Source organism: Teleopsis dalmanni, chromosome 1 (genome assembly GCF_002237135.1).
Source record: "Teleopsis dalmanni isolate 2A chromosome 1, ASM223713v2, whole genome shotgun sequence".
In the NCBI taxonomy this organism is placed as follows: domain Eukaryota; kingdom Metazoa; phylum Arthropoda; class Insecta; order Diptera; family Diopsidae; genus Teleopsis; species Teleopsis dalmanni.
In genome coordinates, this window is record NC_051846.1 from 192,180,957 (window position 1) to 192,198,012 (window position 17,056).

At 29.3% G+C, this 17,056-nt stretch overlaps 2 protein-coding genes across 2 annotated transcripts; both read right to left on the minus strand.

The window, feature by feature from the left end:
* Positions 1 to 496: 496 nt before the first annotated feature.
* Positions 497 to 2,212, minus strand: LOC119670960 (cuticle protein 16.5-like). Its single transcript, XM_038081419.1, has 2 exons — positions 2,121 to 2,212; positions 497 to 1,302 (listed from the first exon to the last, which is right to left on the minus strand). Exons 1-2 carry the CDS (start codon positions 2,121 to 2,123, stop codon positions 592 to 594), a joined length of 714 nt encoding a protein of 237 aa, XP_037937347.1. The 5' UTR covers positions 2,124 to 2,212; the 3' UTR covers positions 497 to 591.
* An 8,611-nt stretch (positions 2,213 to 10,823) lies between these two features.
* Positions 10,824 to 11,561, minus strand: LOC119670961. The gene is made up of 2 exons (XM_038081420.1): positions 11,512 to 11,561; positions 10,824 to 11,416 (listed from the first exon to the last, which is right to left on the minus strand). The coding sequence occupies exons 1-2, from the start codon at positions 11,512 to 11,514 to the stop codon at positions 10,862 to 10,864; spliced, it is 558 nt and encodes a 185-aa protein (XP_037937348.1). The 5' UTR covers positions 11,515 to 11,561; the 3' UTR covers positions 10,824 to 10,861.
* Between the last annotated feature and the right edge of the window lie 5,495 nt (positions 11,562 to 17,056).

The following is a 17,056-nucleotide window of genomic DNA, read 5'->3' on the forward strand; positions in this document are numbered from 1 at the left end:
TATCCATGATTTGATAAGATTTCTTCCTTTAGAAGAAAATGCAGGTACCGTTTGCGAATAGTGCATAAATTTTTTTAATGAAATGCCTTTTTGATTCCCCATTCCTCGCATTTAGCAGGAGAGGATTTTACGTTTTTTAATCAGTCGTAAAAGGTTATCATTTATTCATGTTATGTTCATGATAAAGAGTTTTACATAAATCGAATGTCTGGAAGGTAGCGCCATCTGTGTGTCAGTCGTACGACTTATTGACTGATGTATTATTTTGTTAAGCTTTTTGGAGTTTTATGAATAAATTTTATTAATATTTGCTAATATTTGCAATGAAGAAAATGTTAGAAATCATTAAATTCCAAAGCTATCTTTATTATCAGGCCAAATCGATTCGATCTACCTAGGTTTATATACTTACGTTTATATTTGTCTATGTAAAATAATAAGAAATAGTTTTTTTTCTTTTAATAAATTTAATGCTTGCATGTATTTTTGAATGAAATGATAATACCGATAAAAAAAAATAATATTATATATAACAAATCATTTGATCTATAAAAATAAAAAACAAATACTGTGATCACATTTTCTAACGGCTTACTTCTTCTTTCTGTATACATAACCACCATTGGCAGCATATTGAGTGCCAAGATCAGCAGAAGCACCAGAATAACCACCAGAGTATGAACCAGAACCGGAGCTAGAGAAGCCCAAAGATGAGCCAGAGTAACTTGGTGCAGAGTATGATTGCACAGCTGGTGCTGAATAAGATTGGATAGCTGGGGCTGAGTATGACTGAACAGCTGGTGCTGAGTATGATTGAACAGCTGGAGCTGCATAGCTTACTGATGGAGCAGCATATGATTGTTGTACGGGTGGCAAGTATTCGTTAGCTGGTGCAGATACAGGTGCGGAGTATTGTTCCTGTACAGCATAGCTTTGTGCGATGGGTGCTGAGTAAGATTGTACTGGTGCTGAATATGATTGTTGAGCTCCAGAATAACCACCGGAATAACCACCGGAATAGCCACCAGAATAACCACCAGATAAACCTCCAGAGAAACCACTAGATGATGAGTGAGATGAGAAGGATGGTGCAGAATAGCTAGCAGATGGTGCAGAATAACTTTGTTGTACAATTGGTGCAGAATAGCTGCTAGCTGGTGCTGAGTACGATTGTTGTACAGGTGGCAAGTATTCGTTAGATGGTGCACTGTAACGATTTGGTGGCAAGTACGTATTCGACAAATGGCTGACATCAGCCGAAGCGAATGCGACCATGGCAAGTGTTACAGCAATGAAGAATTTCTGTAATTAAAGAAAATAATATAATTAATATGAATTATAATGTAGACTTCTTAATTATTGTAAAAAATGTGCAGTTGTTAATTTAATTGCACAGAGAACGTAATAATTGATTGATAGCTATATTGGAGAAGTGAATGTAAGTAAATATAATAAGCAGTTCAAATTATTATAAAGTTACAATTTATGTGCTTAGTTTTCATTGAGAAAACTATGATTGAACTGTGAAATGAAATTATTTAACTCATTTTACAATAAAAAAGTTAAAACTTTCTTTATTAGAAATTAAAGATAATATTGGAATCATAGTAGCATTGCTGAGAAAAGCTTATTTGGCGGTTATTTAAGAACTGGTATTGTTAACACCTTCTTAGCACTTTTGTTAAAAGCTATTTATATACATTATAGTTTGCTTTTATTAAATGTGGTATCTTAATATGTTTCCATATGTTTCGAATTCTTTTGATTATAAACAGAAGGAACTTTATTTGTTTGAAGCGTATTTCCTTTTAATAAAATTTCGAGTCCTAAGTTTCAAATCTATTATCTTTCCATGTCACTTTAAAAACTTTGTTAATTATTTACTTTAATTATCATACAAAATAAATAAAATTTGTATGAATCGTTTATGGATTCCATATGAACACTCTAATTATATTGCTCCACTTCATTTAAGTGCACTTTAAAGTACTCCTTTAGTTCACTTCACTACTTATGAGATATTTAGTGTTTATTCATAGTCATTCACTTGATTGCAATTAAAAAATAAAAATGAATATGTCACATTTGATGTTTTACTTCAGAAAAGGATCTTAACTAACCATATTGTTGAGGTTTGTCAGATGTGTTGTGACTTTACTAGACGAAGAAACCGTTGAAACTGATGCTGTTCCATAAACCAACTGACCAATTTATACTAAAACTATCGCTTACAGTGGTTAAACTGCAGACTAAAGAAAAAAAATCACACGCTTAAGAGGGTTAAACGAGTTTTAGTGTTTTACAATACTGTTTATATTGTTTTTGTTTTTGTTTTTGGTTGATGTTTTTTTTTTTAATTATTTGAAAGAAGAAGTTAAAAATGAGCTCAAGACGCAAGTCGAAAATTAAGTTAGTGACTTTTTTTCTGTTAATTCGCAATTTATTCACTCGCCACATCAACAATGAATTCGAAGTCGAATGTACTCGCTCATAATGCTCGCTGGCAATCTTAACTATGCAATGTTGAAGGTGTAGTGAATGCACATAAAACAACAATGTTGAGTTTGTTTATAAAATAAAAACAAAGTAAAAAAATTAAATAATGTTATTAATGAACATAAAGTGACGAATCGTTTTGCATTATACAAATATGAATCAGTTCCAAGCAGCGAGTAATGTAGATTTTTTTTTGCAATAAATTTCAAAATAAATTAGTGTAATAATTTTGAACTTTAATGGTGGCATTAATGCAAATTAAACATTTTTAATTAATTAACAAGAATGTTTCATATTAATATTCTTTAAAAGTTAGAAGTGATGATATCTTTTCGTAGACATTATGAATATTTGATGAATATTTGAATGAAGCGTTAATGACAAAACGCATTCTATTATTCAAATAAATTATATTTTTAGAAATATTAAATAGCTTCACTGATGTAATATTCGAATGTACGTTACTTAATGCAATTTAGTTTGAAATGAAGGTAATAGAAGAGAAAAACGAAGTCTAATAATAAGTTTCCATTTTATAATTATTTAATTTTAAATTATAAATTTCAATCTAACTTGTTCCAATAAAATGAACTCTAACAAATTTCATTATTTAAGAGCAATAGCTTAACTATTTATTCCTGGTACTTGCAGTCTCTAAAAATAATTTACGAATAATAAAATATAAAAAATAATTCCAGGACCATTGGTGATGGCTATTTGGCAATGCTTAAAATAGCTATATGGTTAGCCAAAAATTCAAATAATTAAAATAATATAAAATGAATTGTTGTTGTTGTAGTTTACTACTTCACTATGAAAAACCTCTTTATTAACTATTTATTAATAACGTAGTATTTCATATCAAGCAGGCGTTTAATATTTACTTACATATATTCATTTCACCATAACCACCCATTATGGAGTTTCAGCCTGTCGTAGTACTCCTCTCAAGCAGCTTTGTAGCCTGTGTCACATCATCCCATTCTTTAGTGCCTATTCCAGAGAAATATAAAATGTATCTGATTCATCTGATATCTGATTCATATCTTTTGTAAAGCATATTTGAGCAAAATTTGGTGTTTTCACATAATTGTTTGTGGGAACTAATTTTTGGTCAAATATACTTTGTCAGCGTTTGCACTATTCGTTGCAATCGCTTAAAATGTTTTTATATTTTAGTTCTAAGTTAGTCTTAAGATTTCCTAAATAAAGGAAACAACCAAATTAAGTTTTGTATGTAAACTATAATTCATGCGTGTTTTCTTCAGCCGTTCACATCCTGTGCGGTTACCGGTTTTTCAATTTGATTACTCTATAAGATGTTTTCATACGACTTCTTTCTATAGCATTTATCCTCAAGAGATGGCTAAGGTAGTTTAGCTGGTTGAAAAGTTATAATGTATAACTATAGTTATAATAGTTCATGGTTCATTAGGATGCCGCCTTTCGATCGTAGAGGATCAGAGATCTTACGAATACTATATTCTCGTTTGTCACATTTGATCAAATTAAAAAATTGGTAGGGTTTTGTGAAGAAAATGGCAATAAAATTATGTACCTTTATACGTTCCTACTTTATTATCAATTCCTGTAAAACATAAATAACTACTATGATTGATTCCTTAATACAATTTTTAAAATACTATATCATACACAAGTTATATTTTAGTGTAGTTTCGTACTTTGAAAGCAATGGATCTGTTCTTGTTTTGATTGCGTTTTTACGTTTCTACGTTGAAAGTTAAATAAATTTATCATTATTAATGCAAATGTTTATAATTAATGTATTGCATGATGGACGGAAGGTAATCAAATACCAACAGCTGACCAACTTTCAACTTTCCTTTTTATTTATTGTGTGCGAAATACCGTCCCACTAAACACAAAAATAATAAAAAATGTTTAAATTTGAATTAATTAAAAATTTGATATATATACTGAATTTTATAGATATTAGAAATTTTTTTTTATCATAATAATTATTTTTTTTATCTATAGTTTTATATAATATTAATAAAACGAAATTTATATAATAATTTGCAAAATCAATAATTCCAATTAAATTTGTCAAAAATTTAAGAAAAAAATTAGAATACAAGAACGTATTCATTGAAATTTACTGGTAGTCATTATAGAAAGTGGGATAGAAAAACTAAAAGGACCACTTGATGCAAAAACGCAATCATTGTAACTAGTAATTTTTTCATTTTACGAAGGAAGAAAGTAAACTGATAAATATTATATGTAACGTATATATGCAAAAACCCTAAAGCAAATTATTCTACTTTGGCTTAAATTGATTAACAAATATTACAAGTTAAAAACTGATATATTAATTGGTATTATATATATTATCAACCGAGATAGACTAGCATTGCTAACATTTTCTACTAATTTTTAGATATGAAATTATTGAGGATTATTTCTTTTTATATTTGTATATGGCGTGCTCAAGAACGGAGACAGAAACGTTCAGGTCCCTTAGATTAGCTTGTGTACGACCAACTGGTGCAACTACTGTTCATTCCACATTATTTGGTAGGCTTCTCAGACATATAGGTTTAATACTCTATTATTACTTTTAAACATATTAAAACAGTTAAAATAGTTTTAGAGCATATTTAGTACAGTTATGAGAGAGTATAGTATAATAAATAGTTTTGCTATTCCTTTATTTTCAAATTATGTGAGGTGTAATTACAACAAAAAAAAATGTCTATATACAAGTATTTTTCAAACCTTTATATAAAAAGGAAAGGGTATTAGTTTTGTATAGAATTATTCTTTCAGCAACCATTAGCTTATATTACTTTGTTGAAAGTTAGTAGAATAATTGATGACCATTGCAGTAAATAGGTTTTATTCAATATATCTAAATGATTTTAGAATGCCCTTTTTCAAAATCACATTATTTAGTTGTACCAGAGCTATAATACCCTATATGCGCACTTCATAAAAATCAACTATATACTTTCATTAAATTATAATTTTTGATTATATTTTGTTGAGTTGCTAACGCTTCCTCTGCTTGATATTGTAATTGATATTGTCATATTGTATTTATTATAGTATATTGTAAAATCTTATAAATTGTTAATTCATTATATGTGATTCTGTTTTTGCTTATGGATAGCGTGTTACTTTAAATCACTACTATCTTGTTTTTTTTTTTCTATGTAAAATATTAAAAGCAACAGTGTAAGACTTGAACCCAAAATCAACTATTAATCAGTTCAAAAAAAAAAAAACGTAGCAATTCTAAAAGGTTTGCAGTTAAAATCATATATCAATGACCATGGCATAAAATATGAGAGGCTTCGTATTTGATTTCCAAATTTTTCTAAGCTGAAAGAGAGAATGAAAGCTATGTTAATCAAAAGTGACGACTGGTGTATATAGAAGGATGAAGATTCTTTAAGAGTATAGTCTTGAAATGGGTTCTTGTATTCCCAAATAAACATAAGAATGAGGAGTGGGATTACTCGTCATCTAGTTTATATAGAAGTATAAAGAATATGAATAAGCTTCCAACAATTATGCTAAGATATACAAGAGTCTTAATATTTGAATTTCAAATTTGTCTAAGCGAAAAGTGAAGATTTGAATTACAAGAATGTGGAAAATAAGTTGTCTCCTCAAAATGGAAGTGTGGAATAAAAGCGAGGGTCCAATAATTGTAAAATGAAGCATAAGAATCTTAATAATAGGCGTAGGCGGCATATATAATATTCTTTCTATATGGGTACGTACACTACTTGTAATATTTTAAACACAATGGGATGTACTCATCCACTTCAACTGTGAGAATTTTCAATTGCTCATAAATATATACATAATGTAGTCTTGGATGTTTCATTTATTTTATATTAGATATATATATTTATATAATTTTAATAGTTACGAAAAGTTATGAAAAAATTTTATATTAAAATTGGAAAAATAAAATCAATATAAAAACACTGATTTGATATAAAAATCATTTTATAAGAAAAAATTCAAACTACAAATGTTTAATCTAAGAAAAAAATAATGTTTAAAAATAAAAATCGTGCATTTATTTCTTTTTTCCAACTATTAAGACATAAAAAAAAATAATAAAAAAGCAAACCAAATTGTTAATTTAATTCATTGTCAAAATGGATGTTCGCATGTCTTTGGGTTTGTGGCTTAAACTGCAAGGTCACTCGCGGCGGCATACAAGCTGTAAAGCTGCTGACGCCACATGGCCTGCGGCGGTTACATGAAGTGTGCTTCATTTAACTTGTTTTAAACTTACCGGTTGTTTGCCGGCTTCCAAGAAACAACTTCTCGTCCAAACTCACACAAACTCTCCCCCACTCGTTGGCTTAATTACCAACGAGTGGACGATCGTCAAGCAGCGCACATTTCACCAATTTGCATAAAAGCGTTTTGAGCTGAGCTGTTGTGGTTGTTGTTGTTGTAGTTGTAGTTGTAGTTGCTTTCGCGGTTAATAAGCTGGCGGACAGCCAGACTGACAGATGTATAGACAGATGGACAGACAGATATTTGATCTGGTTATCAATTTTAATGTGTAACAAGCATTCAATTTGGGTCAAACTTGGTTGGCAAGGAAAGAAAATTAATGCAGTTTTATATTTAAATTGGATTTCAATCTATGCGGTTTTCTTATTTATTTTTTTTTGACAAATTGTTTGCATAAATTTTTAATAGAAAACAATATTGCATAAGACAATATAAAAATGTTTGTTTATAAATAACTCTGGTTTGAAGTAGCTCCTCAATAGATGAGCATTTATCGGTGGTCGAAAGGGAATTACTCGTTACTTTTCCCTTGCATTAAATCAGATTGCTCGCTAAGAAAACTAATCATTTCAATTATTGTAATAATTGAAGATATTACTTTCGAACAATTTTTATTTAAAAAAATAATAATAGTTACATTAAAATTAAATGTTAAAATTAAATGAAAACTCAATAATTTTAAAACCCTTTTATTTATTCTGCATTAAGAGTATAGTAAGCTAGTCAGGATTTTGTCACAAAGACCAAAAGAAATGAAGAACCATAGAAATTTAATATTTTTGCATTCACCATAAATAGTTGAAGTAATGTCTCGTTGATCGCGTATCTGTATTTCTCGCTGGTCTTTGATAAACTAGTTTATCAAATTTTAAATTAATCGATTAAAAAAAGAGTAAATGCTAACGAAATTTATACAAAAATAAAATAATTTATAATTTCTAATTTAGCATTTTATTTATTTTTATTATGCCTTTCACTTTGCTTGGGGATTTTGTTTAAATTCCAGGTAGATCAAGTTTCAATACGAAAGAAATTTGTGATCTATATCACGCAGCACTTCTACAAATGTCTATCAGCATCAGTTTTTCATATAAAAACATACTTTAATATATGAGTAAAAAAAATTAATAGATTAATAGTAAAAACAAAACATTTTGAATATAACAAAATGCTTGAATTGTTAAAGATATAAGATATAAGGATAGTGGTTACTGCCAGTTCGGTTGCCTCAAGCCTTTTGATACTACAGAGAAATTTTCAAAGTACACTTTTTCGGCAGGATACAACAAAGCCCTTATGCAGTTTCATGTTAGTTACGGTTAGCGTGGAGTGACAGTCTTGAGTGAACCATTATACCCAAATCTTAAAGTATTCCAACTTATTGCAGAAATTTGAATAGAAATATAATTATTCTGCTGGGGTATAATAGATTAAGAATAAAGATATACACTTTTTAATTCATTTATTTTAATACCTCAACATAGTCTTCTCTTAGCTCAATGGATTCGATTGAATGATTCTTTTACTTTTCAACTAATTCCATAAATATAATTTAGCCAATATTTTAAGACAATCCACTGTGTCAGGTATAAGGTTTCTCAAGGTTGGAAAAGAGAAAACAGTCACACTAAATTGTATTGTATTTACCATATATAAGCATAATTTTATACTTTTCATGGAAGATAATTCATAAATTCACTAAATTACTTGTAGTTTTTTAAAACATAGTAATAATAAGTAATCAAGATGTAATCATTAAAAACAATTTGTTTAACTAGTGTATTAATTGCTCGAATTTGCTCGAAATAAATGTCAATTAGTTTAGTTTTATTTTGTTTTTTTTTGTAATTACATTAATTATTAATTTATATATATATATATAAAAAGAGAGGCAGCTGCACTCATCAAAAGCAACTTTCATAAATTTTGCATGAGTAACCAGAACACGACTACCTTGGGACTTTGTAACACTTAAGCCGGAAATGCCAGTGCATCACAAAAACATAATCCAGTGACTTCATTAACTTATGTAAGATAGCATAAAAGAAGGAATGGAACAGATTGGGAAGAGATTGCGTTTTTGGTATGACAAGTTGTTAAGATGATGTACCATGTGTGTGATGGTTTAATCAAAAACAATATATAAACCCATTAAAAGCATATCATTGGACTTATTTTCAAGTGGTTAATGTGAAATATAAGTTTAAAAAAATTAAAACACAATAAAATATGTAATAAAAAGTGCAATAAAATCAAATAAAATTTAATATATAATAAAAGTAAATTTAAAATTTTAATCCATAAAAATAATTAAAAATATCAACAAAGGAAATATTATTCACACACATTCACTTGGTCTGTAGAAATGTTCATGAACTTGAGAAACTTTTGATTTTAAGCGAAATTATGCACCCTACATTCATTTTAACTGAGTTGAATAACTGACATGCTGTTTATTAAGTATTATGTATTCAGTATTTCTCTATTTATTCCTGGGTGAATCTGGAATTAAGAATAAGTGCTCAATTATAAATCATGAATGTTTTAAATGAATGTTTTAAATTGTATTAAAAGCTACTTTGTAGCTTTCGAGTAGCTCAAGTATTTTCGAATATTCAAGATGTTCGATTCATAGACACATAAATTCGTGTACACTTGGATGCTTCTAGTATCGTTATAATCGTACACTTGTAAGAACTAATTTAGATATATACACAAAGTGTGTTTAATTTAGATATCAAATGCAGCTTTCAATAAAGTCTTGGCAGTGTTCAGTAATGTTTACAACTAAACACTTTAAATAAATATGATATTTACTGAGCACCCATTTAGTTCAAAAGACAATATGGTGATATCTTAAGTTATTGTATACTTGTCATTATAATTCTATCTGACTGCGTTCAACCAAAGAGCGCTATAGAAAGATAATGTACAATATTATATCGTATATCGGTATGATTTTGAAGACAATATAATGTTGTTCTTAAATTAACTCTAACTAATTACAACCAATTAAGAAGCACCATAGAAAGATAATGTATGATATCTTCATGAGTACTGGTATGTTTTGATTCGTTTTAATCCTTATTAAATTTATATTTTACAGTATAAATTCGTTTGACTATATCCAACCAAAATACCTTATGGTGACGAGTAATGAATATTAAACATGATAACAGACAAATATGACACAAGTTCGATGAACCCTTATTTAAAAGTGATTATAACGCAGTTGCCCTTACAAAACTCGATTTAAGAAACACTTTATACAAAATTCTGTGATTTTTTCACGAGTACTGATTTAATTTTAAAAATACTGTTTTGATTCGTCATACCCATATTCTCTTTTCTATTTGTTAGTATAACATTGTATGACTATATCCAACCAAAAAACCATATAGTGACAAATCAAATAAAGATGTCATAAGTTCGATGAACCTTTATATAAAATTGATTATGTCGAAGTGGCTGCATTGAAGTTCCCTCCCTCATTCGCAGCAACTTAGAGATTCACATGACTTGTTTATCATATCTCTCTCTAAGTTGCTTACATTACCCAAACCACACGACGGGACCGTTAGAGTAGACATTGAGTGCAATGGGTTAAACAGTAACTCAACTGTGGTCATTTTACTCCTGTAGAGTATATATGAAATTTAGTAGACCCATTTGACTGCTTAAGCGCCTTTCATTATTTTAATCAGTTTATAAAAGTCAAAAACTAAAACTGTAAAATTTTATGTAAATAAAAATTTAAATAAATTAAATATATGACGTAAATTTGACTTAAGTTGTTACTACGGAAAAGGCAGGTCTAACAAGTTCACTCTTCACTTTACATGAATTATTGGAATTTCGCATGCATTCGAAGTGGTTTGAGTAACTACCGGTTACGGCATGGATTAAGTTTACTGCATTTAATTTATGACTGCTTTGTTTTTGTTACTTTAAATTGGATGTTATGCGTTTATGCAAATAAATTAAAGTTTCGTTTGAGTTTCCATAAAAAATATATGTATTTTTCTTTTTGTCAAACACGGATTTCATTAAACATTATCACAAACACCTTATTTTTGAAATTTTAATAGACATAACCACCGTTTGAGCCGTACTGTGTATCAATACCTGAATCGGCTTGATGTTGGTGATGTACGATGTTATGGGATTCAGCTACATATTCACCGACTGGTACGGCTGACAACTGATCATTGCTGGCTTCAGGTTGAATTTGTTGTGGTTCATCATTGCCCAAGAGATGGGATGGTGTATATGTATTAGCGCCGATTATTGTTGGTATTCTGGTTTCTTCTGCAACTTCTACAGTGTTCTGATCGATACTTTGTTGTTCTTCGACGGCTTCTACAGGTGCTGGTACATCTGCTGCATAATTGTTTGAAGCTTGATGTTCTTGTTCGGCTTCAATTAAATGTGCGGGAGTATAAGTGTCAGCACCAATTGCTGCTGGTATATCCTCAGCTTGTTGTGTATAATCAACGCTGTGTGGTGCTGCTACGGGTACATTATCAGAAGCAGCTGGATGTGATCCATGATGTACAGGCGGCAAGTACATATTATTTAAATGTGAGACATCAGCGAATGCCACTGCTGCGAAGGCGAAGATAACAACTAGGAATTTCTGTAAGGAGTTTAGTGTTGTTCATTATAAGTTTCTTGAGCCATCAAATAGAATTTTATTTTAATATTTTTTTTAGTATTCGAAATTGGACGTACCATTTTGATTTTATTTTTTAGAAATTTGAACTGTTCTCACTGAAATTGTTCGGTTTACTAATGTTCTACACCTATTCGAACTATTCTTTTTATACTCTAAAAATTATTTCATTTCATATATAAAAAATATACAAAATTTATTTAAGAACTTTGCTCAAAGGCTAATAATTTCTTGAATTTTTATTTAATTTTCTGTTTTGTTTGTGTGGTAGAAACTAAATCTGTCAAAAATAACCAAAAATAAATATTTATAATCTATTAAAATAACACAACATGATTACCAATTCGAAATAACCAAAATAACTTCTGAGTCAAGTAACAACCCGTAAATACCCGTATTTACTCGGTTATGTATCCATTAGCAAAAATTCGGAAACCGATTTCGAATACACTGATTCAAAACAAATAAACTTATCGATTAGGAGGAGATTGTCAAATATCATTAAAAATTAATAAAACACAAAATTAAGAAACTAAATTCATTAAAACAAAATTAATAACAGGTTTAATACTTAATTAAAGGGTGATGACCAACCATGTGAAATAATTCATTTGCTACACATAATTTAATGTGAACAAATCTATTAAGATAAATGCTCGGAATACCAGCTACTCCTCTGGGGGCGAAAAGAAGCCTCTAATGACATTTATCATGAGAATTAATTTTTGATTTATATGCCGACTTTATGGACTTCCTTATTACAGACTTTACGAGAGTTATGCGCATAATATAGCATTCCACTGCTAATTTTTTAAATAAGCACAATGAAGCAAACTCAAATATTTTTGAAAGAATTTTTAAAATACTCAATTCAAATCTTATTCAAATATGAGTTATTGTCACAGTACGAGATAAGTGACACCTGTTTTTTTTCATGCTTTTGAAAATGTATAATATAACATAAAATAAAAATTCGTAGATTTGCAACTACTAAACTAATAAGTACACGATATCGTTCGCGATAAACGATCAAAACTAATTCGACAGTCTATTAAATGAAATGATAGGAAACCTTTCGAGGAAAATTTCAGTACTCACATACTTTTCTACCATTCCACTGCAAGTAATTATAATTTTGAAATTATTATTATTATAACGCAAAAATTAAGCACCCCAGTGTGTTCCAGATTTTATTTTATAGTGATCAAATATTAAAGATTGAGTTAAGCACGTATGAGTGGATGACAATTCGCTTTTAGAAAAGTGTGCTATGTTTTTGTGTTGCTTTATAAACGGAGTGTCCAAAAAGAGTACAGATCCAGATGAAGCTCAAAAAAAGTCCTAAGGATTTATATTGAGATAAAACTTTTGTAATGTTTTAAAGTCATATAATCGTTACCAACCGTTTAATAAGTTGTTTTTGCAGCCATCTTTATGTCTAATCAGTATAGCATAAGAACTTCTGAAGATGATATTCTAAAGAGCATTAAAAGTTCTGTCGTCATTCAAATCCTATTCAAAAATTTACAAAGAGATAACCAGATAGCGCACTATCTAAATAGTGATGATGTCATTGAGAGCTTTCTTGTAACTGACTACTAATTCCACATTGCAATTGAATGGGCTTTAATCCTTAACCCTTAACCCTCTGAGTAAAAATATGCATAGTTACAGTCATAACAACGTTTTTGTGGTGTTGAAATTTCTATTAAAAAGAGGCGCCACATAATTTGATATGTGAACGTTTTTACTGCACTCCATATAAACTGCTTGAATGCATTTCATGTGTATGCTGCAAGGAGATGGTAAATGTCCTTGAGCCTTCACGAGTAGTTCCCGTTTTTGCTTTAAAGCGGTAGCAAAGAAAGACTACATGCTTTGCGCTTTCAGCGACGTTGTGGCAGCATGGGACTATCTGTCAGTTGAAATCAGTGAAGATATTCTAAAAAGCCTTCGGGTCCACTCAATATTTGAGTTAGATTGTAGTCCACTTCACCATGTTTTCTTGTCATACTATATTTAATGTTGGGAATGAGTGCATAGGTCCATCGTCGTTTAGAGGACTGCTCCCATTTTTGCTGTCATTTGCTAAATGAAAATAAGCTTTCCGCAGATTTTTGATCTGTAGTCGGAGTACATCTACTGGCAAGTATTTTCTTTCATGGTGTATAATATACAGTTCCGTTTTTAGTGCAGAGTACTAGTGTTTGATAATTAACGTATTATTTAATTAACAAATTTTTAATTAAAGAAAGGTGCACTTCTGCGTTTTTAATATACGCAGTATAGAAGTGTCGATATTTAAGACTAGCTGAAATCTAAATTCATAATTGGTCAACATAGTAATTAAAATAAACTTGTTATTTAGTCTTCATAAACAAATACTTATATCTTATTACCTATTTTGAAAAATAGTTCCACTGTGATTTAGAATGAGTTTTAAATTCCATTCAAAATTTTCAATTTTTGAAACTAATTTGTTCAAAACAATTAATAATCCTTAATATATCATTAATAATATAAGTCAAAAGCGTTTTCTCATGCGCCACTTATAAATATTCATAGCAAATTAGGTTTCGTTCAGATGTTTGGTTTACATTTGCACAAATACTTGAATTTTCGTTAGCAAAAACAAAATAAAAATAATAAAAAAATTATTGAAAAAAACAAAAAATTTTTTTTATTAATATTGAAAAAAATTATAATATAAATAAATTGTATCATAATATCAGCAAAAAGTGAAAACCAGTAAATTTAAATATAAAAACACTTCGTCTATAGAGCATCTAACATAAGCTAAGTTTTGTAAAGAATCTTGTCTCATTTAGTTTCTTTTATGACCAAATGAACGCATCAGCTTTAAATAAATATATGCTAATAAATAAAATATTACTTAATTTGTTAATATTCGGAGCTGGAATCAATTCTTAATTAAAAACCAAAAAACCGCAAACAAAGCTAAAGAATCGCGACTGTGAATTGGAAAATCCAACTGCTAAAAATATAAAACTTAAATTGGCTATCATAAAAGTATAGATATTAATTTTTGATATATTGAAAGGAATTCACGCGGAAACATTACAAAATTGACAGTGAAATTTCATTTTTAAACAATTTTTAATATTTCTTTCAAATTTAATTAATTTTTATGTGCCCAAAATTTAATAAAATACTTAATGCCAATTTGTATGATGAACATACAAATTTCATTGAAAGTCAATTTATTTTTAACTCAAATATCTCAGTATCTCAGTATGATTTGTAATTTATAAAAATAAATATATTGTACTTTATTTATATACACACAAAAATGAATATATATTGTATATATCAATGACTTGCTTCAAGGTGTTAATAATGTTAAATCGAAATTATCACAATTTTGTAAATTTTTTAAATATTTTTTATTCACAATAAATTTCGTCAATTATGCAATTTATTGAATCTCCTAGATTTGCTATTATTTCAAGATTAATGATATTTTCATTAATATTGCTAATTTTTAATGTTATTTTTAAAATTTCAATTAATAACACTGGAGCATCTAAATAATTACTTTCTATTCTACTTTTTTTAATATAAATCTGAAATATTAATCGATAATTAGAAAAACAGATTTCTAATATTTTTGCTAATAAAATATAATTAGTTAAATTATCCATATGTTAAAACTTATTCTAGTATCTATTTATTATACTAATAAAAAAATATTTAAGGTGTGACAAAAACATGATAGAAATTTCACAGTTCAGATTTTTGAAAGACATTGAATGGAAAGAGTTTAAAAGAGTGAACAGTAATGACATTCACGAACAAAATTTTATTTTTTATTGATAAAAAGATACAAATTGATAATAGATAATAACAAAAATAACAACAACTAATCTATAAGTTTTTATTTTTAATTCACTTCAGCCTTTTTATTAATTAAAAATAATTAAAAAAGTGAACTAATAACTACTCTATCCAAAATTTCATTTTTAAACAATTTAATCTATGAAACAAAAGTCAAGTCGGTTGTTTAAAACCGACTTACTTACTTACGTAGTTGGTCATTACAGACTTGACTTATTCTCGGTCGTGTCCAAAAACCTCCTTCAACCAGCCCGATCAGTGGCTTGTATCACCATAAATTTCTTTTCATTGTAGATAAAGTGGTTACTAATTAATTTTTGAGTATAAACCCAGGTTTAATAAGACATTTCGCTATGGAAGCCAATAATTAACGGACATGGCTTACATACAAAATATAGATCTGAAATAAAAATCTCATTTAAATTTCTCCTTATGGTAACAAAACAATGTTTAAATAAGTTAGTTTAGGTTATACCGGCGATTCTAAGGGATCTACGTACGCCTGTAAGCCCATTATGTTACCGTATATAGAAGACTTACAACCTTTGGAAAAGCTTATAATGCTATTACAGGAGAGGTCTTGCAATTAAATAGTATGTGCAAAAAAGAAAGCCCCTAAAGTGGTAAGGCGGCGTCACGCATGTGCCGGACAGAAATAAAGCAGGTGAGATGCACTTTTATCGTCCTCTCCATAACTGCGGCAGGTATGATTGAAAGGGAGATTCAATATTTTAGCATGGTTACCTCATATGCTGTGAACTGCGAGTAAACCTACCACAAGACTGATTTCTCCACGAGAGCATTTCAATGAGAGAATTGGATATCTTTTTAATGAAATGTGACCAAATTGCATACAGATGCCTACATATCTTTGAATCTTTCCATCTTTTATTAAAAAGTTCTGCACAGGTCGTCTGCTTTGCAATTGCCGAAAATATCCCTATGACCGGGAACCCAGATTAGAAAAATATTGAACTGCGTTGACATCTCGTTTAAAGATGTTTAGCATATAAGGACTGTCCTAGATATAAACTGAACTAAACTCAATGATTTTAAAGTAACTTGACTGTCTGACAATATGTTTATATTCCTATTAAGTATATCATATACTTCCAGACAAGCTACAGTCTCCCTAATAGCGAAAAAACTCTACAGTGATCTGGAAGCCTATAGTAAGAGGATTTTCAGCTCTACTGATAAAGTCTGTATTACCTACGCCACTCCTAGTTTTTGATCCGTCGGTATAAATGGTTAAATCCTCCCCCAAGGAGGGGTTCTCTGACACCTAAATACAGATGGAAATTCGACATTGAATTTTCTATCGAAATTGAGAATGGGAGGGGTACACCCCTATTGGAAGGGGCACATCAGTCCTATTTGGAGTAGGAGTTAAAACTTTCAGAATGTAGCCATGTCTATGGTCACTAATGTTCAAATATTTGTGGATAAAGACGATTAGTCATCGCTTCTAATTTAACAGGCACAGTTCTAAGCCTGGCACTTGCAATCCAAACAAATTATATACGGACTATAAACTAATTAAATAAAATTCGATTATTTCCAAAGACTACTGATGAAGAGTACTTGGCAATACTCGAAACAGCGTTGTATGGTCAGCCAAATTTCAATAAATTAAAAAAAAAAAAATTTTTGTCTTTGTCCTTTCTTTGCTATTCGAATCCGTCTAACTTTTAAATAGTTTCTTTCGTCATAAAAAGACACGCCATTATCGGCAAGAAAAAATTAACC